The sequence below is a fragment of the Panicum virgatum genome, chromosome 5N (genome assembly GCF_016808335.1).
Source record: "Panicum virgatum strain AP13 chromosome 5N, P.virgatum_v5, whole genome shotgun sequence".
NCBI classification, from domain to species: Eukaryota; Viridiplantae; Streptophyta; class Magnoliopsida; order Poales; family Poaceae; genus Panicum; species Panicum virgatum.
In genome coordinates this window covers 16,015,592-16,038,381 of record NC_053149.1, presented here as the reverse complement: position 1 = coordinate 16,038,381, position 22,790 = coordinate 16,015,592, and the positions used below count along the sequence as shown (strand labels likewise).

Here is a 22,790-nt window from a genome sequence, read left to right as displayed (position 1 = left end):
ATGAAATTCGCCCTTAGGATTTATGACTTCATCGAGTAGAAATCCGCATATAGCTTCTTGAATTGCCCTGATCCGAGCGATTTCAATGAGTTCTTCTTTCATCCGCCAACGCTGTCACATTTTTCGATAAAAACATGAGAATAAAAAATAATGAATTAAAATAATGAGCAGATGTGATTGTGCTCACGTACATTGAATGCCTCCACTGTCATTTGCCCTTTTTCACTTGCAAAAGAGTTGATCCACTCGCATACGTAGTATCCACATAAGTTGTTTCCTTGGCCCTGTCTCCAACACTATGGACAAATGTAAGTTACGATATAGAATTTCTCTGATGTTTATTGCGAATGACATTAGTAGCGAGAGTATATTCATACCGGAAAATCAGTCACCCAATGAAGAGGTTCGATTTCACCTATGGGCAAGCCTATGTGTTTGTGGAGGTAACGACTCCATGCAGTATTTATCACCTCGATGATATCTTGGTACTTTGATTTATCTTGCCTTAACGAGTCATACACCAAGACCTTGTGCTCCTCAATCCGAATACAAAGCAATATCCAATGAAAGCTGTGCATATACATACGCATAACCAATTAATGTTGATTATAATAGTTATTAAACAGTATTATTAATACGAAGGGATTGAAAAAAAAGGCTAACAAAGAACGACTCACTGATGGTTGTATGGCAAGAGAATGAAGGGACACATGCTATTCTTACGCAACCCCCTGTATATAACATTGACTATGTCTCCAGGATTTAGCGCTAGCGATTTCTCGTGTATAATATCGGGGTCGAAGAACCCGACGTTATGGAAGTTCTTCTTTCGGCAAATTTGAATTTTTGACCTACGGGACACAAGAAAAACGGGGATCAGTCAACACACAAGGCTAAAATAATGAAACGAGAGACAATACTTACATGCACCATACACTGACGAGGGACTTGTGAAGGGCATCTTGATGGTATAAATCGTAGAGTGATGCAAACTCGATATATACATCATCTGCCCCCCGCCAGAAATGCTCATCTTTAATCCGAGCCGGGAACATCTCTAATTTACTAGCTTTAGATTGCACGGCATACCATTTGTGTGACTCGGCCATTCTCGTTGGTAGGAATGGTAGCAACTCTGGCCATATCAAAGGTTCACCAAGTACAAACTTTTTCCTGCCGCGGGCATTCTGTAGGGCCTCCCCAAGCAATTGAGCCCTTGTTAGATCAGTTTGCAATATCATCCCAGCCATAGTCAACGGATCTCTTGATTCATCGGGACAGTCTTCATGTGGCACTATCAACGGAGGGATCGATTGTTTGGACTGCTCTCCGAGCTGGGGAACGGTCTTTGCATTAATCAGCCGATTCTTGGGGTTGCTGTAGCACTTTCTGATCTGCCGATCATAATCCGACTCTCTTTCTTTCTCCTTGGTGGGATCTTTAATGAAGTGTTTAACAAAGTGTGCCTTTGCAACCGGATCTATTTCTGGCTTCTTGTTCGCAGCCTCCCTCAGTAGCTTGCGCTTCAACAAGAAGGTTTGAAACGATTCTTCTGCCTCTTCCTCTTCTGGAGCCTTCTTTTTCTTCTTTCTTTGCTGCTTTTGAGATGGCTGGACCGAAGGTACCGTGTAAGCCTTCTGTCGCTGACTCTGATTCTGTTGTGCGGCTGGTGATGATGCCGGAATTGGCTCGCTTTGTGCGGCTGATGATGGCGGATCCATGCTGGGGTCCCGTGCAGGCGGTGGAGAAGGTGGGCCAACACTAGGATTCCTGTCAGCTGGCGTTGGTGATCTTTGCCTTGAGCACCGAGCGGAATCTGTGTCTGCTTGCACCAATCTTATATCGCACTTTGGCCACGCGATCCATGTGTGTACGGCATGTTGTAGTTCTGTTTCTTCAGAACTTATAGGGATCGGGAGGTCCATGTCTTCCCAGCGTTCTTCAGTAATTCGGTCAACAAAGACTCTGGCGAATCCTTCAGGAATCGGCTGGCAATGTATTGTCCCGCCCTCTTTTTGGACTTCCGCATAACCCTCAGCACAAACTTTGAGCTTTTTCCCATAAAGAACCAGAAGCTCACATTGGGTCCTAACGGTGATGTTGTCAATGGGGTCCCTCGGCCTGTCGGCACCCAAATTAGGGTGCTCCGTGGAAGCAACACTGCTACGACGCTGAGAAGGGGGGCTGATCTCCACATTGGCAGCTGGTTGGTCCGAGCGTTGCCCAACTGCTGCCTCAAGTGACATTATCCGGTTTTCTAGGCTATGGATCTTCTCAGCCACTACTGCCTTGCTTCTGCATCGGCTTCGGTAGGTTTCGAGATCTCCGGAAAAGCCATATTTCCATGGAACTACGCCCACGCCTCGGGTCCGTCCAGTGTGTTCCGCATTCCCAAGAGCGTAAGTCAGCTCGTCATTCTCTCTATTGGGCTGGAAGGTTCCTTCTTCGGTACGCCTCATTGCGTCCTCGAGTCTTTGGGCAGCCTCTCTTAGTACGTCGCTAGTCACAAACATTCCAGTGTCGGGGTCTAGTGTGCCTCCATGAGCATAGAAGTAATACCTTGCTCGTTTGGGCCAACTCAAGGTTTGCGATACGATTCCTTTTACAATTAAATCATTTTCCATCTTTTCCCATTTCGGAATGGCAACCTTATAACCTCCGGGCCCAAGTCTATGGAAGTTTTTCTTTTTGCTAGCATTCATTTTGCCTTGAATCGAGGCTGCCATGCTGTCAGCATTGTGCTTGTAATTCACGAATTCATTCCACCACTCTCGTTGCTTCTTCCAGACTTTATCAAAATCTGGTGTGAGGCCCTTGTTGACAAAGTTTGCCACCAATTTTTTCTTGAACGAGGCGAACTGAATTGCCATCTTCTTAAATGCCCATCCCTTTATTTTGTCAGCTTTGCCTGGGGGAAAGTTGAAGTGCAACGACACCTCTTTCCATAATAAATCTTTCTCTGAATCTGGCACGATATCTTCAGGTCGATCAGAGACTTTATTTCTCTTCCAAAGCTTATACTTTATGGGGACGGATTCCCTAACAAGATATCCCAATTGATTTACAAATGTCGTCTTAATTTGACCAGGGGCTAGTGGCTCGCCGGTTGCTTCGTTGATCTCCGTGATGGTCGTACATCCTACCATCTTCCTCTTGGAGCCACGTTTCCGTTTAGGCTTCGTCGATCCTGATGCCTGAAAGAATCGCAAATTTATCAAGCGGGTTGCTAGCAACTAGTGGACGTCGCGGCAGGTATGCGTAACCTTCATAACCCGCAAGCAAGGGTTCCAGATCGAAAATTATCATGATATTAGGTAACTTATTGACTGAAACATTCATAAGAATTTTTAGCTGGAGCACGACTCCTTACACAAGGACTGAAATCATCAACAAAGCTAGCAACATAACACAAATAGTTCGCAGCTGGGCCGCATGTGTCACAAATAATATCTTGCTCCTAACATATATATTGACAAAACATTTATCCTGATGCCTGAAAGAATCACTAAACTTTTATACCTCGGCTTCCTCGACATTTCCTTCTTCCTCCCCACTAATATCTTGCTCCTCGTCGCCATGATAATGCAAGTTTAAAAATTGGCTGCCATCGTTCTCGTCCTCATCAAACTCTGGAGCTTCGTACGCAGTACTATCACGAATGAGGTCGTGCATTAACTCGTCTTGGTTGTCCGTAGGATCCATTTCCAGTAACTGAAACAATAAAAAAACAGCAAGTAAATAATATAATGAATCAAAGGTTATCCTGTTTCTTCCTTTTGATTCCTATTTTAGTAAACTAAGCATAAAGCAAGTAAATAATATAATGAATAGTCGTGTTGTATTATAGAAGAGATAAGAGAGAAAACACTCAGATAGTTAGATTCAATTCAGTCAAGCAGTATTTGTATATTTGCACATCTTAATTTTCAAGGTTCAGGTCATGAATTTTTCCTCTTGTTTTTTTTGTCCTTTAGGTTTGCAAATGTGAAAGCATCTTATTCCATACCGTACAAAGCTACCAACAGATCTGAGCTTCATTTCAAGTTTAAATTAAAATAACAACTAGAAATAGGTATGTTTTTTTCGACAGACGTCGCACACCATGTAATCAACTAATAATAGTTTAGGTGATTTTGAATAACTAGTGCCTGCAAGCCAGTGCTAGCGTGGAGCATATATAGCAGCCAGGCCACGTTTGTCGATTGGTCGGACTCAACTAGTACTAGTACTCTTTGATACCTGTGATAAATATTATTTTGCACATAGCTATAAGCCATAAACTAAAATGACAGAGTCTGTAATTTCGGAGAAAAAAATATCACAAGGCCTCCTGCACAATTAAACTACCATTCTTTAATGTTATAGTGTGGCTTATGTGCAAGATATTGTTTGCTGACCAGAAAAAAAATCATCTAAAACATTTCTCAGTCCTTCAGTAAAACACTGACCATAGTTTCTCAGCAACACTTGCAAGATATTGTCAAGGAGCTACTATAGAGTACTACATAAACACAGAACCTCTAATCAAAGCCCATGGCTGCCTAAAACATTGGTAATGTGGTCTCCCTGTGCCAATTGATGGGCACCACACCAACAAATTTCCATACTGCTATGACTTGCAAGCACCGCTGCTAAAGAAGTTTCTCTACACAAATCAATGAGTAGGCGTCATCATGACATTGTGCTAAGAAAATATCAGCTTATGCTCATACATTTAGCAATTGTTGACAATATGTTTGCAAACTGGTTTTGGACCGAACCATTCCCAGGTTGAAGTCTGAGTGAGCTGATATGCACCATAGTTTCCACAATCAGTGAGTGTACTTCAATAACAAAGACAGCATTCCGGTACACAGCAGTAAGGTAGATACTTTGAACTATTGGAAAGAGAGAAGTACAGCTCTGCATACCTCTGCTAGAAGATGCTAAATTGAACATATGGATTTAATTTCACACAAGTTTCAGTTAAAACTACACGTGTGATCATGCAAGTATAAATATGTGAATTGACTATTTTCCCTAAATATTTAGTGGACACAATAGTTATGCTCCCCAACCACAAACCCGGTAAGAAGAAAGGATCAGTACCAGGGCAAAAATTTAACTTGTGTTAGCGTTAATTGTTCAGTGCTTTGGGATCGAAAGGATCAGAATTTAGGATCGGACTATTATTCAGATGAGGAGGGGACCTTGGCCGGGACGTCGATGGGGACGAGGAGGGGCAGCAGCGCGGACTGGACGAGGTCGAGGAGGCGCGTAGCCGCAGGGCCTGGACGACGACGAGGTGCGCGGCGGCACGGGGGCAGCTGGGCTGCCGGGCACGGTGGCGACGAGGCCGGGGTGCCGGCGCGGAGGGGGGGCGCGAGGACGACCTCGCGGAGCCGGGGCGGCGGGGGCAGGCGTCGGGTCGGGGAGGCCGCCGGGGATGAGGTGCCGGGGCGGCGCAGGCGCGCAAGGACGACGGCACGCGAGGTCGGGGAAGCGGCCGGGGCGGCGGCGAGGACGAGCCGAGGGCGGCGGCGGCGCTCCACGTCGATCTGAAGAAATAACTAAGTGTGGGTGGCGGACCTCTGTTTTGGGGGCAGAGCAGCACGTTAGTGCCGGCTGACATTTCCAGCCGGCACTAACCTGACCCCGTGACGTCAGATGGTGTAGTTTAGTGCCGGCTGGAAATATCAGCCGGCACTAACGTGCTGAAGTTAGTGCCGGCTAGATTTACCAGCCGGCACTAACATGTTCCAATCTGCCGCCAAACCAAAATTGCCTGCGCCGATTCCATTTTACCCTAATTTTTTAATATTTACAATAATATAACAAAAACCTATTCATAATAGGCTTAATAATTACAATAATATAACAAAAATTGATATCTTTAATTTTTTTAGCATATTGTTAATTATATCTACACACTAATAATAGTAATCGAAGTAATTTAACGAATATGCAACCATTATCAATTATGTGTAGCTTATAGGTTTATATGTGAATATGTTTCTTTAATTCGTAATAAATCGAAAAAATTTCATTTTGATCCATGCAAAAATATTCAAAAAGCTTTTCAATAGTACCCTATACAATGATTTAATCAATTCGCATATTACTTGATTATTTGTTTGTAATTTAATGTTTCAATTTTTCTAGTAATGCAAAATTAGGTAGCGTAAAAAATATTTCTACCATGCAAAAATATAATATTATATGAACATGATATTGTGTCATAATTGGACAAATAGTATCGAGAATTGAGATAAATACGATGCGGTGCGTTACATTACATCACTGATTCAGAGAATTCAATTAATATATAACTTATATAAAACTACTACTCATTATCATTATCTACTGGTACATTGATAATCTTCTTTTTGACGAAAGTGCCTTGAGCGTGATCACGGCGTAAATAAGGTGTGTCCTCTTTGGATAAGAGGATGCTAGGGTCAATGTCAACTGAGAATGGAGGAAGGTCATCAATCTGGTCATAATCTTCCGAATTGTCCGAAATATCATCAACTCCAACAACTTTTCTTTTTCCTGGAAGAACTATGTGCCGTTTCGGCTCATTTCCAGCCTTGTCTGCTTCAGGTGTCTTATCCGACTTCTTCTTCGGTTTGCTCGACATGTCCTTGACATAGAATACTTGTGTAACATCTTTGGCTAGAACGAATGGTTCATCTTTATATCCAATCTTTTTAAAATCGACTGTGGTCATCCCATATCGGTCCTTCGTTACGCTTCCTCCAGCCACCCATTCGCAACGAAACAGAGGGACAACTATGGGTCCATATTCAAGTTCACATATCTCCTCTATGACACCATAGTAGTTGTTCTTTTCTCCATTACTGTTTACTATACACATACGGACACCACTGTTTTGGTTGGTGCTTTTTTTGTCTTGAGCTCTCGTGTAAAATGTATACCCATTGATTTCGTAACCTTGGTATTGCTGGACGGTGATTGATGGTCCCCTAGCCAGCCATTGAAGTTCCTGATCAACTGTGTTGTTGCCCAATAATTTTCGTCTGAACCAGCCGTCAAAATTTTTTATATGTTGGCGTGTAATCCAAGCAAGATTCTTCTGTGGATTTTCGGACCGTATAATATTCATGTGCTCGTCAATATATGGAGCCACCTTGGATGAATTCTGAAGAACCGTGAAGTTCGCTTGGCTGAATTCACTACAAGAGATGTTCACATTACATTTCTTTCCTAGTGTGCCTTTTCCCTTTAGTCGCCCCTCATGGTGTGACACGGGGAGCCCAATCGGATTGAGATCAGGAAGATAGTTAACGCAAAACTCAATGACCTCCTCTGTTCCATAGCCCTTAGCAATGCATCCTTTTGGACGAGAACATTTACGCACGTACTTCTTCAATACTGCCATGAACCTCTCGAAAGGGAACATATTGTGTAGAAAAACAGGACCCAGGATAGTTATTTCTGTCACAATATGAACTAGAAGGTGTGTCATAATGTTGAAGAAGGAAGGTGGGAAGACCATCTCGAAGCTGACAAGACATTCGACAATATCTTTCTGCAGCTTTATTAGATTATTTGGGTTAATTGCTTTCTGCGAAATTTCATTCATGAACGCACAAAGTTTTACAACTGCTAATCTCACATTTTCTGGTAGAACACCCCTCAGTATAACCGGAAGTAATTGTGTCATCAGGACGTGGCAGTCATGGGACTTCAAGTTTTGGATTTTCTTTTCTTTCACATTTATTATGCCCTGTATATTTGAGGAGTACCCAGACGGGACCTTGATACTGTTCAAGCAATCGAATATACTTTCCTTCTCCTCTTTGCTCAGATTATAGCTGGCAGGTTTTAAATAGTGGCCTCCTTTGTCTCTCTTCTCAGGTTGCAAGCCTTGTCGCCCAGCTAGCTGCTGCATGTCGCGCCTTGCTTCCAATGTGTCTTTTGACTTACCATACACTCCCAGAAAGCCTAGTAGGTTCACGCAAAGATTCTTCGACAGATGCATCACATCAATTGCATTGCGAACTTGTAAGACTTGCCAATAAGGTAGGTTCCACAATATAGACTTCTTCTTCCACATTGGAACATGTCCCTGGTCATCCTTGGGAACAGGTTGGCTACCGGGACCCTTTCCAAATACTACCTTCACATTCTTGATCATCGAGAACACACGCTTTCCGTTACGGAACAGAGGCTTAGGACGAGTTTCGGGTTCTCCTTTGAAATGCTTCCCTTCGGTTCTTAGGGGGTGATCGGTAGGAAAGAATCGGCGATGGCCCATGTATACGCACTTCTTACAGTGTTTCAAATAAATGCTATCGGTCTCATCATAACAGTGGGTGCAGGCCATGTATCCCATGTTCGACTGTCCCGAAAGTTTTGCAAGTGCAGGCCAATCATTGATGCATACAAAAAGCAAAGCTCGGAGGTTGAAAGACTCCTGTTTATACTCATCCCACACATGTACACCTTCTTCTTTCCAAAGCAGTAAGAGATCATCCATCAAGGGTTGCAGGAACACATCAATATCGTTGCCAGGTTCTTTTGGCCCTTCTATAAGCACCGGCATCATGATGAACTTACGCTTCAGGCACAACCAAGGAGGAAGGTTGAACATACATAGGGTCACGGGCCATGTACTATGAGCGCTGCCAAACTCACCGTACGGATTCATTCCATCCGCACTTAGAGCAAATCTTATATTCCTTGGGTCGTTGTCAAATTGAGGATACTCTCGGTTAAGGTTTCTCCACTGGGACCCATCTGCTGGGTGTCTGATCATGTGATCCTCCTTACGGTCTTCTTTGTGCCACCGTATCAACTTAGAGTTATCCTTGTTTTTGAAAAAGCGCTTCAGACGTGGTATTATAGGGAAGTACCACACCAACTTTGCGGGAACTCTCTTCTTTACCGGCTGCCCATCAACATCACCTGGATCATCTCGCCTGATCTTATACCGCAATGCGCTACAAACAGGACAAGCTTCCAAGTTCTCGTATTCGCCGCGATACAGGATGCAGTCGTTAGGACATGCGTGAATCTTCTGCACGTCCAATCCAAGAGGGCAAACCATCTTTTTAGCTTCGTATGTTGTTAACGGCAGTTCATTACCCTCAGGAAGCATGTTCTTTACAATCTTTAATAGCTCACCAAATCCCTTATCGGTGACACCATTAGTTGCCTTCCATTTCAGCATTTCTAGCGTGGTACCCAACTTCTTCTGCTCCGGTTTGCAACTAGGGAACAACGGCCTTTTGTGATCCTCCAACATCTTCTCGAACTTTAATGCCTCCTTCACAGTTTCACTGTCTTTCTGTGCATCAAGCAACGCCTGACCTAGCTCGTCAGGTGGCTCCTCTTGTGCAACATTTGCTTCACCCTCGTCAATTGGTTCATCTTGAAAGCCACCTGCTTCATGAACCCATGCCCAATCTGGAAGGTTGTTATCATCATCGCCATTTTCTTCATTATCTTCCATCATAACTCCAACTTCGCCGTGCTTGGTCCAAAGGGTATAGTTACTCATGAATCCATTCAAGGCCAGGTGATTCCATAGAGTATCTCTTTTCCGGAATTCCTTTTTATTTTCGCAAATACTGCATGGACAACACATTAAACCCTTTGGCGACCTATTTGCCATTGCCGCTTTGAGAAAAGAATCTAAACCCTGAATCCACGCCGAGGTGCTCCGGCTGCCGTGCATCCATTGCCGGTCCATCTGTAATTAATTACCGTATAAAAATAAAAATCAATTCTACATATATCAAAACAAGTTACTATGAAGTATTTCGAAAACAAATTGTAAATGTGTCATAGGCCACCTATCTAGTAAACCTAAAGTAAATAGCAAAATAAATTGACACAATAACATATACACATGTCACCATGAAATAATTCGAAAAAATCATTCTAAATATGTGATAGTCAAACTATATAGTTAACTTTCTCTAAAAAACAACAAATAATTCTACCTTGCTCAAATTAATGAATAAATTGATAAATCATGTTCATTTTCCCTCATCCTTAAAATTTTGCATAATAACATATAGACATGTCCCCATGAAATAATTCAAAAAAAAATCTAAATGTGTCATACTCAAACTATATAGTAATCCTTCTCTAAAACACAATAAATCAATTCTATTTTGTTCAAATTAATGAACAAATTGAAAAATTATGCTCATTGTTCCTCAACCTTAAAATCACTATTTTCTTTACCTAGAAAGCATGAAACAAAAGAATAAACACTGTGAAAGAAGAGTGGAAGAAGCTGCTAACCTTTAATGCACTTGGATGGACGAAATCCTCATAAATTTTGGAGAAAATGGGCAGCACCTCCCCTCTAACACGCCATGGTTGAGAGGAGAAGCTCGGCCAAATGGATGGGTCGGGCTGGGGAAGAAAGGAGGGGTCAGTATATACGGGGCAACTTAGTGCCGGCCAGTGAATTCAGCCGGCACAAACTGTAGACAGTTAGTGCCGGCTGGACCCTTCAGCCGGCACTAACCTGCACCGTGCCAAGTTAGTGCCGGCTGGAGGCTCCAGCCGGCACTAAATTGGCTCTGACCGTTAGGGCGCAGGCTGCTGACCGTTGGGGGTGACACTTTAGTGCCGGCTGTAGAGAATAGCCGGTACTAAAGTGACTGTGGTGTACTGTAGATACACGTTAGTGCCGGCTCCCATGTGACCGGCACTAACGTGCTGGTACCGATAAGCGTTTCTTCAACAGTGAGGCTGGTGGAGCTGCCAAACATAGTGAAATTAGAACCAGTTGTTAGCGGCCGGCAGCAGAGCCTTTAGCAGCGACGTCGCGGCCGCTGGCCGGGCCAGACGTGGCGAGATGATGATGGACCGTCGCTGCTGGCCGCCCGGCCCCGGCGCGAGGGATCAACTGACGGCCGCCATGCGCCGACGCCGCCGAGCACGTACGGCCGCTTGGAAAACGTTCCTTCACAAAGGTCAGAAATCTTTTTAGGAGGCCAGAGAGATTCTCGCTGATAAACCGGTTGGGAAAAGGGTGATTCTTTGATCGTTAGTTGGGCGTTCACTGTTGCCTGGGTGTCATCAGCCATCACTACTCGACTACTCGTCGGACAAACGATAGAGGGCTGTGGGCTACTGCCCCAGCGGGCCGCCAGTGCCGTCCCCAGGACGTCGTCGTTGTCGTCCATCCGGACAGCGACGGCTCCAGGCTGCCGCACTAGCGCAGCAGCCGCGATTGGTGCCGTGCTGCTTGCTGGCGATGACGACCAGACGGTCCTGCCCGTCCCTCCCGACTATACATCACGCGTGCAGCGTGCTGCAAATTATGATTCCATTATCTGAAGTGGTACGTGGTCCGTTGAATTTTCTAACTGGGCCGTTTCTATTTCTCGCTCCAGACGGCAGACGCAAGCCCATGCGCTAGGGACTAGGGTGCATGTGATCTGTGCTCCTTTTCTTATTTCCTCTATATGTTATTTTGCATGTGCTTTGTGGTTCGTGCTCCTGCAGCATAAAAAAAATAATGATATAATCCAAATTTAATTTTGAAGCATGTCCGGTTTAATGCTTATGCCTTTTTAATTTTGAAATCTGCATGCATGTGTCACGTCACCCTCCTTTATTCTTATCTGCATGCACAAAACCTTTTAGAAATAGTTCGTCTAGATAATTAGGTCTAATTACAACCCAAATTGCTGTATGCACGAACAATTGTATGCCTCAGTTGATGGTTCGCGTAACCATACTTTTTTTTTTGAAGCCTCTCATCTAGGTAGAGCTGTAGAGGCTTCAAAAAAAAAAAATGGCGCCCATGCCCGTCTCCTCCAGAGTCTGTTGCCCTGCGTGCTGTCAAAGCTTGTCCACGCCACGAGCCCACGAGTGAACCGTGTGGGCTCGGCTCGCCGGCCCTGAAAATGGCCTGAAAGTGCTTGGGCTGTGTACAGACCTGGTCAGAGGCTTCATAGGCCTGGTGGCCTGATTGAAACTGGGCCGAAAGTGGCCTAGCTCTCTAACGCAAACGAACCAAACCGACCGCCACAGGCCTCGACCCAATTCCCCATTTCCCTACTCTCTTCTCTTCTCCCTGTCTTCTCAACGCGGTTCTCGAACGAAACCCACCCGCTGCCGCAATTCGTATCTCGCTTCCAGGCGAGCCCGCCGCCGCGGCAGCAGCGTACCCCGCCTATGGTTCCCGGCGAGGGGGAACGGGAGGAGTGGGAGGCGGCGGTGCGGGCGGAGGTGGGCGCGGCCGGCTGGTGGGACGACCCCGACAGTGCCGACCTCCGCGCCAGGTTCAAGGCCTTCACGGGGCAGCGCCGCGACTGGCCCCACCCCACGCTCCTCTTCTGGAAGGACCTCCTGCTTCGCGTCGCGCGCCGGCTCCGCCGCTGCTCCGCCCCCGCCCACCTCGTAAGCAACCCGATTCCTCCCTAACTCACTTGGGTTCGCTCCCTCCCTCCCTCCCTCCATCCCACTCTGACGCGACGACGGCGACAAATTGCAGGTGACGAATGCTTGGTTCGCGCGTCCCGGGGGGCTCACACCGCTCTGCTTGCCGCAAGTTCTGGTCTGTCCTTCCCACCTCAATTTCAGATTATGTTGTTACTACGGTGATCGGGGAAACTGGATTTTAAATTTACTGCTCATTTTGCAGGAAGAGATGCGTGCAGATGGGGACATACTGCTCAAATCCGAGCTGATCGATCCGTCCACAGGGAGCCTGTACCAGCTGGTCAGGAGGGTGAGCCAGATGGCCATCAGCTCGAGGCGGCCTGTTTCGCAGGAGGACATCCTCGTGTTCAAATCGTTGGTCGAGGTATGTCAAAATGATGGACCCAAGTGTAGTTGTTGCTAGGTAGAATGCTGGAATTCTTATTTGTTTCTCTGCTAGTCCACTGCAGGAAAGGGCTGCAGATATTGCTAGGCAATTGAGTGACTCTCACTGGACATCGGCATGTGTTGTTACGATTAGCAGATTCAATAGCTTCTTCTGCGATCAGGAGGATGCACATGCCGCGTTATGCATTTTGACGCAATCTGGGAAAGCTCGGTACCTTGTAGCCAGGAAGCAGGATCCTATTGAGGTATGCTCCTTTTTGTTCTGCATTCTATTGTTTCTGCTGAAGCAAGTAACTTGCTGTATTTATTCAGTTGGATGCATGCCTGCAGGGTGTCAAGTTTGCACTCAACTCGGCACAAGTTCCTGCTGTATCCAAGTTTGACCATGACACCTTGCACTTAGTTTGGACAGAAGAGAGGCTGCAGCAGCAGCTTGATGTGCTTCATCGCAGATGCGAGATGTTAGTATATTTCACAATTTGAGTCTACGATTTGCATGTAGCAGTCAAGTGTTTCGACTTCCGAAAGGACATCCTTGCAATTGTTGCTTTCTATAGATTGCTGACTTGGACTACTCATTCTAGCATATGACACTTCTTTGGCCAGTTTTATACATAGAAGTTCAACACAAGATTAATTATTTCTGGTTGCTTAACATGATCCATCTAGTTTCAACACAATAACACGAGCACATAAGTAGCTGGCTATTATGATTTTCCCTGTCTGACATTGTGCATTGCGAAGGGGCCAGACCATTGCTTCCTGCTACCGGATTTGACAAGTTTATGCTTTTGTGTTTTCCATCACGTTCTCATCCCTTTGTCAAGCATTTCACATTTTCATGACAAGTTCATCATTTGACAAGTTATTTCTCTTAGGGTTTCAACTTCCTATGTTTGGCTGCTGGATGAATAGTTTGTTACATTCGCAATGTTGAAAATTAGGTCATACAATCATGGGTATGTTAACATAACATTAGGCGGCTCTAGATTAAATGATGAACTGAAGAATGCTGTGCACTATGGATTAATTCTGAATTCCATAGACTTAGTGTGATTATAGTGGATTTTGAAAAATGCTGATGCTGAAATTGTTCTTTGCAAAAAAAATATCTTATCATAGTTCAAGAAGAAGGGCATTGGCATCCTTCAAGTCTGGGGACAAACAGGGTGCTTATCATTATGTGAGGCAGTCTAAGGTATTCTCACAAAGCCGGAACAGATGCACGCAGTTGTTAGAAAGAGTTGAAGAAGTTATCAGCCTGATTGCTAGTGCTGAATCAACTAAGAAGGTGCGATTTTTTACAAATGTATATATTCTAGTAGTTAAATTATTTGTTTGTATATATATTACAATGGACACTTTGTTGCATAAAAAATTAACTCTGTACATGCTACTAGGTCTATGAGGCAATAGAAATTGGTATCCAGGCAATGAAGGAGAACAATGTCAGCATTGAGGAGGTTAATGTCCATCTGAAGGAGGTTGATGAGCTTGTTGCTGCACAAAGAGAAGTTGATGCTGCCCTGGGTAAGTTGTTTGTGGTTCTTTTACTCGGAATTCAAGAGTTTATAATCAAGTTAATTCATCTAAAACTAGTGTTACTTGCATACAAAGTTCTCTCTAATTACTGAAATACAGTAACATGATCGTGATGTTACCATTGCAAACTTACACACGTATGTTTTCGGCTAATCTTTATGCGCCCCATTTACTTCTATATATTGGCCCTCGTTTACACTTATACTCCCTCCATCCAGTTTTGATTGATATATTTCCATATGGCACAATGACCAATGGCACCAAGTGTGCTTATCAATCTAATAAATGTAACATAGACTTTTTGTTGGTCCTCCAATGTTTTAACTGGGAACTCCTCGTTTCTAGTGCTATTTATTGCCACAACCCATGCCAATAGCAAATATAGCTATCATTTTTGAACATTTGAGATTTTGAAATATAGCTATCAAAAGTGGATGGAGGGAGTATCTTGAAAGGACTAATGAATTTTCTATGTAGTTTATGTTTTTCTGTTACATTCTGACCAAGTTATTTTGCAGAATCAGTACCACTCCATTCGATAGATGATGAAGGCGATATTGAGGAAGAGTTCAGGAAGCTTGAAGCAGAATTGCAGGATGAGATCCCTCATATTCAAGTTCAAGAACCAATGCCACATCCAAACGAGGAATCACCTGATGAAGTCGTTGAATCATTGAGCAATAACTTGTCAAGCATTAAACTCGAGGCCATCTAAATGCTCGTTTTTTCACTTAAATCAATTTGATCTGTACATAGTGTGACCTAGTTGAATCATCTTGTCCCCGCAGTATGTGTTGTGTTTGTTCTGAAACATCCTTATAAAAGGTTAACACTGTTGCAAATATATTACTGACAAGGGCGTGCAACTATGCTTGCTATTTTATTGATCCTCAACAGTTTGCCTCTTACTTTTTGAAACTTGTGGTTTCAATACCTTAATTCATATACCATTCAGTTTTACTCGCATTTACTTTCCTATGCTGACATTCCCTGCTCTCTCTTATGCCGCCTACATTTTTGGTTGCTTTCTGTGCATTGAACCTATGGTTCACATTTTTATTTGGCATCTATAAAAAAAATCAAAGATCACATCTCACTATAGGATAATGCTGTGTGGGTGGTATTGGACTTGTCGGAAATAAATCATATGTATCACTATATTTGTGATGCTGCTTTATGATGTGTCAGGCTGTAAGTTCATCCTTTCATAAAGTTAACTTCTTATTATACCAACTATCTTTGTTGAATTGTGAGCCCTTTTTATCATTGCTGCCTGAAGGATGACGGAGAATGGATGGATCATCTACAGGTGGATCTTAAATATTAGCAATGGAAGTGATTGATCTGCTCTGTTCTTTCTTCATGATGCTGACATTTTGAGACCAGTCTTACTCCTTATGAGAAAGGTCGGCAATACTAAATGTAGAAGTACTGAAGAATCTGTTTAATTGGTGAGTCTATGGGGTTTCCAAATTAAGAAGTTTTCTTATTATAAAGCTTTTTCGTCTCCTTACAGATGATGCTAGTGCTAACAGTTTATCAAAGGCTCATAACAGGAACATAAAGCCTGGAACTGACACATGCTTATCTGAGCCTCTTTTTTAATGATGTGAGTACTAAAAGAGACTAGCAGTTGTAAACTATTGTGCTGGGCCATAACCTTACCTTTCTCACCAATTAGCTAGTTAGCTAGGCACCGTGTGCTTAACCTAATATCACGCTAGGAGATTATAGCTAACAGTAGTGGGGTTCTTAGAACTGTTTAAGCATCGCCATTATTTTGCAGCTTCTAGGCAGTGCCTGTGGCTAAACTGCTAGTAGATTATACTTTATTGAAAGGGGCAAATTTCTGCTGGCCTCACTTGATTTGTATGCAAAGTTTAACTCCTACTGGGGTTGAGTGTGACAAAAAGATAATATAGTTTGCCTACCTTGCTTAAACAAATTTTAATTATCTATTAAACCACCGACATGCTACTATTGCATCTATTAATTCTAGTAAAAAAATATCAGATGTCAAGTACCAGAGTTTGAAATGTTATCAGTCACAACATATCAACATGTGGGAAGATACAGCTATTGAATAATTGCAATTATGGACAGCTCCAAAAGAAATTAGGGCAGATCCAATATGAGTGCTTATTTCAACATATCAAGAACATTTGAAGGACATGCTGAGTTGGTATAGTAGCAAACAGAAATGATCCATTGGCTTTAGTCATTGTTATGAACCTAGTTGACACTGACACTATTTGGTTGGAAACCAGTCCTTGCTTTGATTTCTGTGGTGCAAAATGAGAATCTCAGCAGCATCTCAGTAAGATTAACTGGGTGACTTGATTGTGATTGTTGAGACTATCATAGTACAAATCCGGGTTCGCTGGAATAATATATGTAGAATAAAGACAATAGAGTTACCTTGTCATGTCCATGTTCGTGGCCAACTAACACCACATGTAATGTTTTCATTGCTGTACCCACTTCAGTCCTTGAATATATAAACATCAGTGTTTCCTTTCTCAGATATCGTTGTCTGTGATTTTCCTTACTGTAGATGATCAGGGCATGGATAGGTGCTGACCAAAAGTTACAGCTCGGGATGGAGCTAGTAAAATATTGGTAATGAAAAAGGAGAGGAGGAAAAGAAAAGAAAAGAAAAGAGAAGAGAAGCATAGGATAAGCTGGCAAAGGTCTATCTTGCAAGGCGCACAGTATTTCCTCGTTTTGAGGGGAGCAAGGTCCATCAATGGACGATCTGAGGATAGGCCTGAAAACTGACGACACCACCTAGGCCAGAATGATAAGACCTGAATTATTGGAGAGGACTTCGCTTGTGCTTGCTCCACATGCATAGATGCATGAATCCATCCGATGCCTGTCCACACCAGTCTTCAAAGTTATGTCAAATCAGGAATAAAATAGGTAGGGAAAAGCAATCCTGTACCTCCATTAAGTAGTACAATAATGCTAGATACCATAACTAGCTTATCCTCTTACACAGTTTACTGTAGACTGATGTTGCAGGGCAATTAAAAACATAAGATTGAAAATACCAGGGCAAATGAGCTAGTAGTAAACTGAGGTGCCGGGTGCGCGAAAGCTTCTTCTAGTCGAAAGATGTACATACTTTAAGACTCTTCATTCATGAGCAGCATTTCTGATTAAATTTTGCGCCATCTTTTCGTTCTTACATTGTACCTGCCTACATGCTGGGTCCGGAACTTATTTTATTATTGTTAATAGCATAACAATTATATTGTCACTAATAATTTAATGTCTGCTTCCTGATGGGCAAACAAAGGTGACACTTGAAGTCGACATGCTGAGCTATCATGAGATCAAGTGTAGGTAAAATATATTCATGATTGAGCATTTTGCATGCTCCTCAGAAGCTTCCTTTTTTATGGACATCTCTCCCATAGCTTGTGTCCTTATATCCGAACAATATACCTTTTAAAGAAATAAATGGATCAAGCAGCATGTAGATTGCATCTTTTGCTCCTTTTTTTTTTCTTTTGGGGCAAAATAAGTAGTCAAGAACATGTGGCACAAGATATATTGAAATGTACACATCATCTGCGTGATAAACATGCTCAATAGTTCGTACCATTTAGAATCAAGTAAATTGCTTCTATCTGCTTCTTGATGTTCAAATGATATTTAGCTGTAGGGTCATTAATGGCTACTGCTAGAACTTTCATAATAGTTATCTTTGGGCCTCACGTACATAGTTGCGGAAGAATGTTGTTACATATATACGAATATGGCTCAGAATAGTTGTTAGCTCATTGTTATCTGCGCAGGAAGAGATATACATAAAGCAGACCCAGTATATGGAGACCGAGATCCTTTGCATATGATCGCAGAATATGTTTGGAAAATAAGACATATTGGTCCAAGAAGACTTTAGTGAAGCAAGAAAAAATACTCAAGGAAAACTGCACTGGCTGTCAAGACTTGCAGCTTGTAACTAGTTTGCACCTACCATCTATATTTTACACAAAACTTTTGAGCATCTTAGCTCACTAAAGCTTGACTCGTGCCAACAATTCATTCCATCTCGATTGATTGGGCTCTCTTGTCAAGTCATAGATCAGCTTTCGTGGATCTTGAAACACGGTAAGTTGTTCCAGGATGACTTGCTAATTTTCACATCTGGAGCTTGTTAGTTGGGACCTGAAAAATCATGAGCTGTGTACTTTCCGATATGAGTTTTGTGCAAAATCCAGTAATTTCTCTCAACTTTAGCACTGGAGTCAAATCACACACACTTCCATGCCGGTGTTATGTTTCAGGCCCATTTCTCTCTGCAGTATCAGTCCTGTTGCTGCCACTATCCAAGAACTGACCGCTTTCTGTTTGTGCTGAAGAGGGTACACTAAAATGCCGGTTCTCAACCTGGAAGAATTGTGCAGATCGGATGTATATATGAGAGATCCAGATAAAAATTGGAGAAATTCTTTTCAAACTATTTTTGTATTATTTGTGGAAGTGCTACCTGCAGGATGGTCTGTAATTCTGGATCTCCTGTATTTGCTCCCCGTCGAGCTTCATTATTCATGTTCTGCTGTTGTTGAGTTGCTACGTCTTGCTGCTGCACCATGTTAGCCATGGCTGCTGAGACTTGAGGGGGCAGGTTTGGCCTAACAGGAAGCCCAGCCAAATATGGAAATGGTTGTACACTAGATGCTGGTGGATGTATTGCTTGACCGGGAAGTCCAAACATTGGTACCGTGTTTCTGCCAGGCATTCCAAGACCTTGTGGTGGTGGGCCTGGGATCATTGGGCAAGGAAAGTGAGCACCAGGCATAGACGGAAATGGAACCGCTGGGGTGCTGTTCATGTCGAAGACACCCATCCTATACCCCAAACCCATGCCAAGATGAGGGAAATGAGCCATTGGGGGGATTTGCAAGTGCTGCATGGTTGGTGGCAGCAGCATTGGAGGAATGCACAGCCCACTTCCCATGGACATCATCTGTGTGCCAAACAGAACCACACAACTTGTCAGTGCTTCTGTATTTGCATTTATCTGAAAGAATCATGTTACATTTGGAATTACCTGAACTTGAAGCTGAAGGGTTTTGAGGTACTCAATCGCTTCGTCGAGCATTGAAGCTTTGTCAATCTGCAAAACACGATACATCTGTTGCTACCAAATGCCTCGGGACCAAGAGATGGATGAGGAAACAATGATAGATTGGCTAGCTGTACCTTGTTGCAGTTGGGGATGAGTTCTTGCAAGGCGCGCATTTTCTCGTTGATCCGGTCTCTTCTCCTCTGCAGGTTTGTTGCATTGCAATGCGATCAGCTCAATTGTAGCGCGCGTTTTGAAGGCCAGGAAATTAGCCTGTATCTTGATGAATGCGTTATATTGTGAAGTGGCCTGCTTACCCTTTCTGACAAATTGTGCACCTCGGCGGTGCGACTGCGCTTCGTGCCTCTGCTGCCAGATCTTCTCATGCCACCGGACTCATCTTCAAGGTCCTGAAGAGAACCAATCCTTTTAATTAGCACTGCAAGGTATGTTGTTAGATCAAAGACATTGCATATACCATAGTATCTACTCACATCATCTTGGCTAGCAGAGCACTCGGCTTGACTCTTCCTCTTGTGTTGGCGCCAGGACTCGTCATTTCCTGTTCCAGCGCCATTGCCGGAGCAGACCGACGAAGTTGCGACTGCGGCCTCGGGCGCCTTCCTGGTCTCAACCTTTTTCTGCAGAGCCATGCTGGCAAGTCTGTCCGGGGGCATCTCTTGCTGCAGGTTACCAGCTGTCGGTGCTGCCGTGCAGGAGAACCGCACCTCCTTGGGCTGTTGTGGCCACGCCGTCCTCTGCTCCGTGAACCCAGGGGCAGCTCTTGCCCCCCTGGCCGACTGGAGGACCGTCGACTCCACACGGGTGCTCGTGGTGACATTGGAAGCCTTGTCCGTGCCTGTTTGTGGCGGCCTCTGCGCGTTCTGCAGGCTTGCTCGCGCCATGGCGGCCGGCCTAGAGAAGAGGGAGAAGTTCATCAAGCCCTCTCCGCTGCCGCCCAGCCGAGGCTGCTTGGTGGCCGCGAACTCGGCTTGTGGTTCAGGCCAGGTGGCTGGACCTGGAATCGGTAAGCGGTGGCTTTCCTTTGAGGGTTCTGGTTCTCTGCTGGTGGTGACGACCGGGTTACTCCTGTTGGTGTTGGTGTGCTGGACAGGTGGTGGCAGGGAGCCGAGGTTCGTCGCCGCCGCCGCCGCTGCATGGAGCTCCGAGAAGAAATCCGGGCTGTAGCTGCCCGCAAGGGCAGGCTCGGCGGTGTCTTCCTCGATGATGGGGTAGTGGATCCAGGGCACGGTGTCATCAAGATCACCGTTATCACGGGTGGCGTCTAGGCCGGAGGAGAAGTCGTGAAGCGACGGGGCCAAGCCGCCGGCACCGAAGACACCTCCTGTCTTCAACAGCGCCACGGGGTCACCGCCCGGCTGCTTTTCTTGAGCCCGGCTGCTGCTGGCAGCGCCGCAGGTGAAGGGCGGGAACGAGGTCTGGGGCGGCTGCTTCCTCCGCCCGTGCACCACTGCATGCCCGTTCTCCCACAGAAGCTCTGCAAACTCGTTGCCGTCGGACCTGCATCCCACGTACATGCACGAGGACCGTAAGCAAGCAAGAACCGATTGGAACAGAAGCATGGTCAGCTGGGAGGGAAAAAGGATCGCTCACATCTGGGCCTGGAGCTCGGTGGACGACACAGGGGCTCGCGGCGAGCAGGCGCAGGGGGAGGGGACAGCAGGCAAGGCACGCTTGGTGGAGGTGAGCGCACTGGGAACAGAGATCGCGGCGGCGGCGCAACAGCGGACTGGCTGTTGATCGAACGCGACGGCTAACCGGTTGGTTCTGCCTCTGCTGCTGCTGGTGCTGCTTGCTTCTTGTTGCTCAGGAGCCGAGCTTGGCTACAGGAGGGGGGCTGGGAGCTCTCGGCCTCAGCTCGGTGGGAAATGGCAGTTAACAGCGAGCGGGAGGGCAAGCTGCGGGCACTGTTGCCCTGCGGGAGATAAGACGTGGGGACCCCGGCAGGCGGTGGATGGAAATGGACAAGCAGATAAGATGGGCAAAAATGTGCAAGGCAACGCCGTCGGCCTAGGCGGTGCTCTGTACCCGCCCGCCCCCCCAAGGTATGGGTGTGTGTATCCGCCCACTGTGCTAGCCACAGTATCTTCCTTGTACTCTTCCTCTCTTTGGATTGATGCTCCGCTCCGCTCCTCTCCTCCTAGTTAGGAGTTGGGTACAGCGGCAATTATTTTCTAGGCGCAGTTGGCTGCCTGCCGTACTATTACAATACTAGGTGCTGATCCCATGCTCCGTAGCTACTACCTACTAACAATAATCCTTTGTTACTTGCATGTTAATCAGGGCCTGGCCTACCATAAGAATCAGATCACACACGCGTATATACTACTAGTAGTAGTAACCTTGACATGCATGGATCCTATAACTTCAGTACAATATTAGTTAGCTTGCATTGGTTATCTACTCCAGATGATTACTGTCGCATAGGCTGTATTGTAAGAAAGATCTACTACCTGGTGTAGCATGAAGCCACTTATTTATACAGATACAAACCTGCAATCGTTCTCTACAGTCCACCTTGGTAAGTGGAATTGCTGCTGCTGCTACTACTAACTCGCTAGCACTATTTCTTGCACAGCTAGATCTAAATGATTGGGTGATCGCCGGGTCGGGGGACCGAAATCCCCATCGCATGAATGATGAGCAGCGGGGAACACTGCTGCGCCTCGTGCAGTGCAGCAGTTAGACAGCCTGCCGCGAGCAGCTGCGCCACCAAGTGTACATGTACTTGCGACCGATCGATCTATGGGCAGGGCATCCACCTCAACAACTGCAGCAGAGTCCGTCGTCCCAGCGAGGACGACTCCGTCCGGCCGGCCTCTGGCATCTGCAAAGCCAAAAAGCGGCATCGCTGGCTGCCAAAGCAGAAAAGAAAAAGGGAGCTGAAGGAGAAGGGTGGAAGGCAAAGCCACTTTGGCTGTGTTCACTTCCTTCAAAATTTTCAAACTTTTCGTCACATTGAAATCACATCGAAATATTAAATATAACAAATGACTCATATATGGAGTATTAAATGTAGATAAATAAAAAAACTAATTGCATAGTTTTGATGTATGTTGCGAGACGAATCTTTTGAGTCTAGTTAGCCTATGGTAGAATAATATTTACCACAAATAAACGAAAAGTGCTACAATATACTACAGTATCCGATGCAATCCTTTTTACCAGCTTTTCGCAAATCTAAACGCACTCTTTGGGCAGCGCGGCGGATCCAGGCATCCAGCCCAGACGTGTGCGCTGCCCGTGCGGGGGGGCGTATGGGGCGAGTCGGTGGCCGCCGCAGCGGCTCATGATGACGAGGTCGAGGTGTACTCGCCGAGGACACTCCGGAGAGCCTGCCTCCACCTCC

At 45.0% G+C, this 22,790-nt stretch overlaps 2 protein-coding genes and 3 long non-coding RNA genes across 7 annotated transcripts; 3 read left to right on the top strand and 2 right to left on the bottom strand.

Annotated features, from left to right (window-relative positions):
* Window positions 1-515: 515 nt before the first annotated feature.
* Window positions 516-980, bottom strand: LOC120672008. Its single transcript, XR_005673936.1, has 3 exons — window positions 925-980; window positions 678-851; window positions 516-570 (listed from the first exon to the last, which is right to left on the bottom strand). It is a non-coding gene; the product is annotated as an uncharacterized LOC120672008 (long non-coding RNA).
* Window positions 981-12,062: 11,082 nt separating this feature from the next.
* LOC120672005 lies at window positions 12,063-15,261 on the top strand. Its single transcript, XM_039952286.1, has 8 exons — window positions 12,063-12,372; window positions 12,467-12,529; window positions 12,617-12,778; window positions 12,864-13,046; window positions 13,132-13,262; window positions 13,924-14,092; window positions 14,202-14,331; window positions 14,862-15,261. Exons 1-8 carry the CDS (start codon window positions 12,148-12,150, stop codon window positions 15,056-15,058), a joined length of 1,260 nt encoding a protein of 419 aa, XP_039808220.1. The 5' UTR covers window positions 12,063-12,147; the 3' UTR covers window positions 15,059-15,261.
* Window positions 15,262-15,815: 554 nt separating this feature from the next.
* On the top strand, window positions 15,816-18,268 carry LOC120672007. 2 transcript variants are annotated; one of them, XR_005673935.1, is made up of 3 exons: window positions 15,816-15,952; window positions 16,898-17,691; window positions 18,147-18,268. It is a non-coding gene; the product is annotated as an uncharacterized LOC120672007 (long non-coding RNA). The 2 variants fall into 2 exon arrangements; XR_005673934.1 differs by lacking the exon at window positions 15,816-15,952 and having other exon boundaries at window positions 15,979-17,691.
* On the bottom strand, window positions 18,160-21,378 carry LOC120672004 (transcription factor PHYTOCHROME INTERACTING FACTOR-LIKE 15-like). Of its 2 annotated transcripts, none has more exons than XM_039952285.1 (7): window positions 21,035-21,378; window positions 19,915-20,941; window positions 19,738-19,830; window positions 19,558-19,623; window positions 19,406-19,471; window positions 18,842-19,321; window positions 18,160-18,741 (listed from the first exon to the last, which is right to left on the bottom strand). In XM_039952285.1, coding segments are annotated over exons 1-7 (1,848 nt in total). In that variant the 5' UTR covers window positions 21,037-21,378; the 3' UTR covers window positions 18,160-18,627. The 2 variants fall into 2 exon arrangements, with proteins under 2 accessions (XP_039808219.1, XP_039808218.1); XM_039952284.1 differs by having other exon boundaries at window positions 18,160-18,534; window positions 18,613-18,741; window positions 19,915-21,079.
* LOC120672006 lies at window positions 19,466-22,486 on the top strand. Its single transcript, XR_005673933.1, has 4 exons — window positions 19,466-19,866; window positions 19,970-20,447; window positions 20,535-21,486; window positions 22,020-22,486. It is a non-coding gene; the product is annotated as an uncharacterized LOC120672006 (long non-coding RNA).
* Window positions 22,487-22,790: the final 304 nt, after the last annotated feature.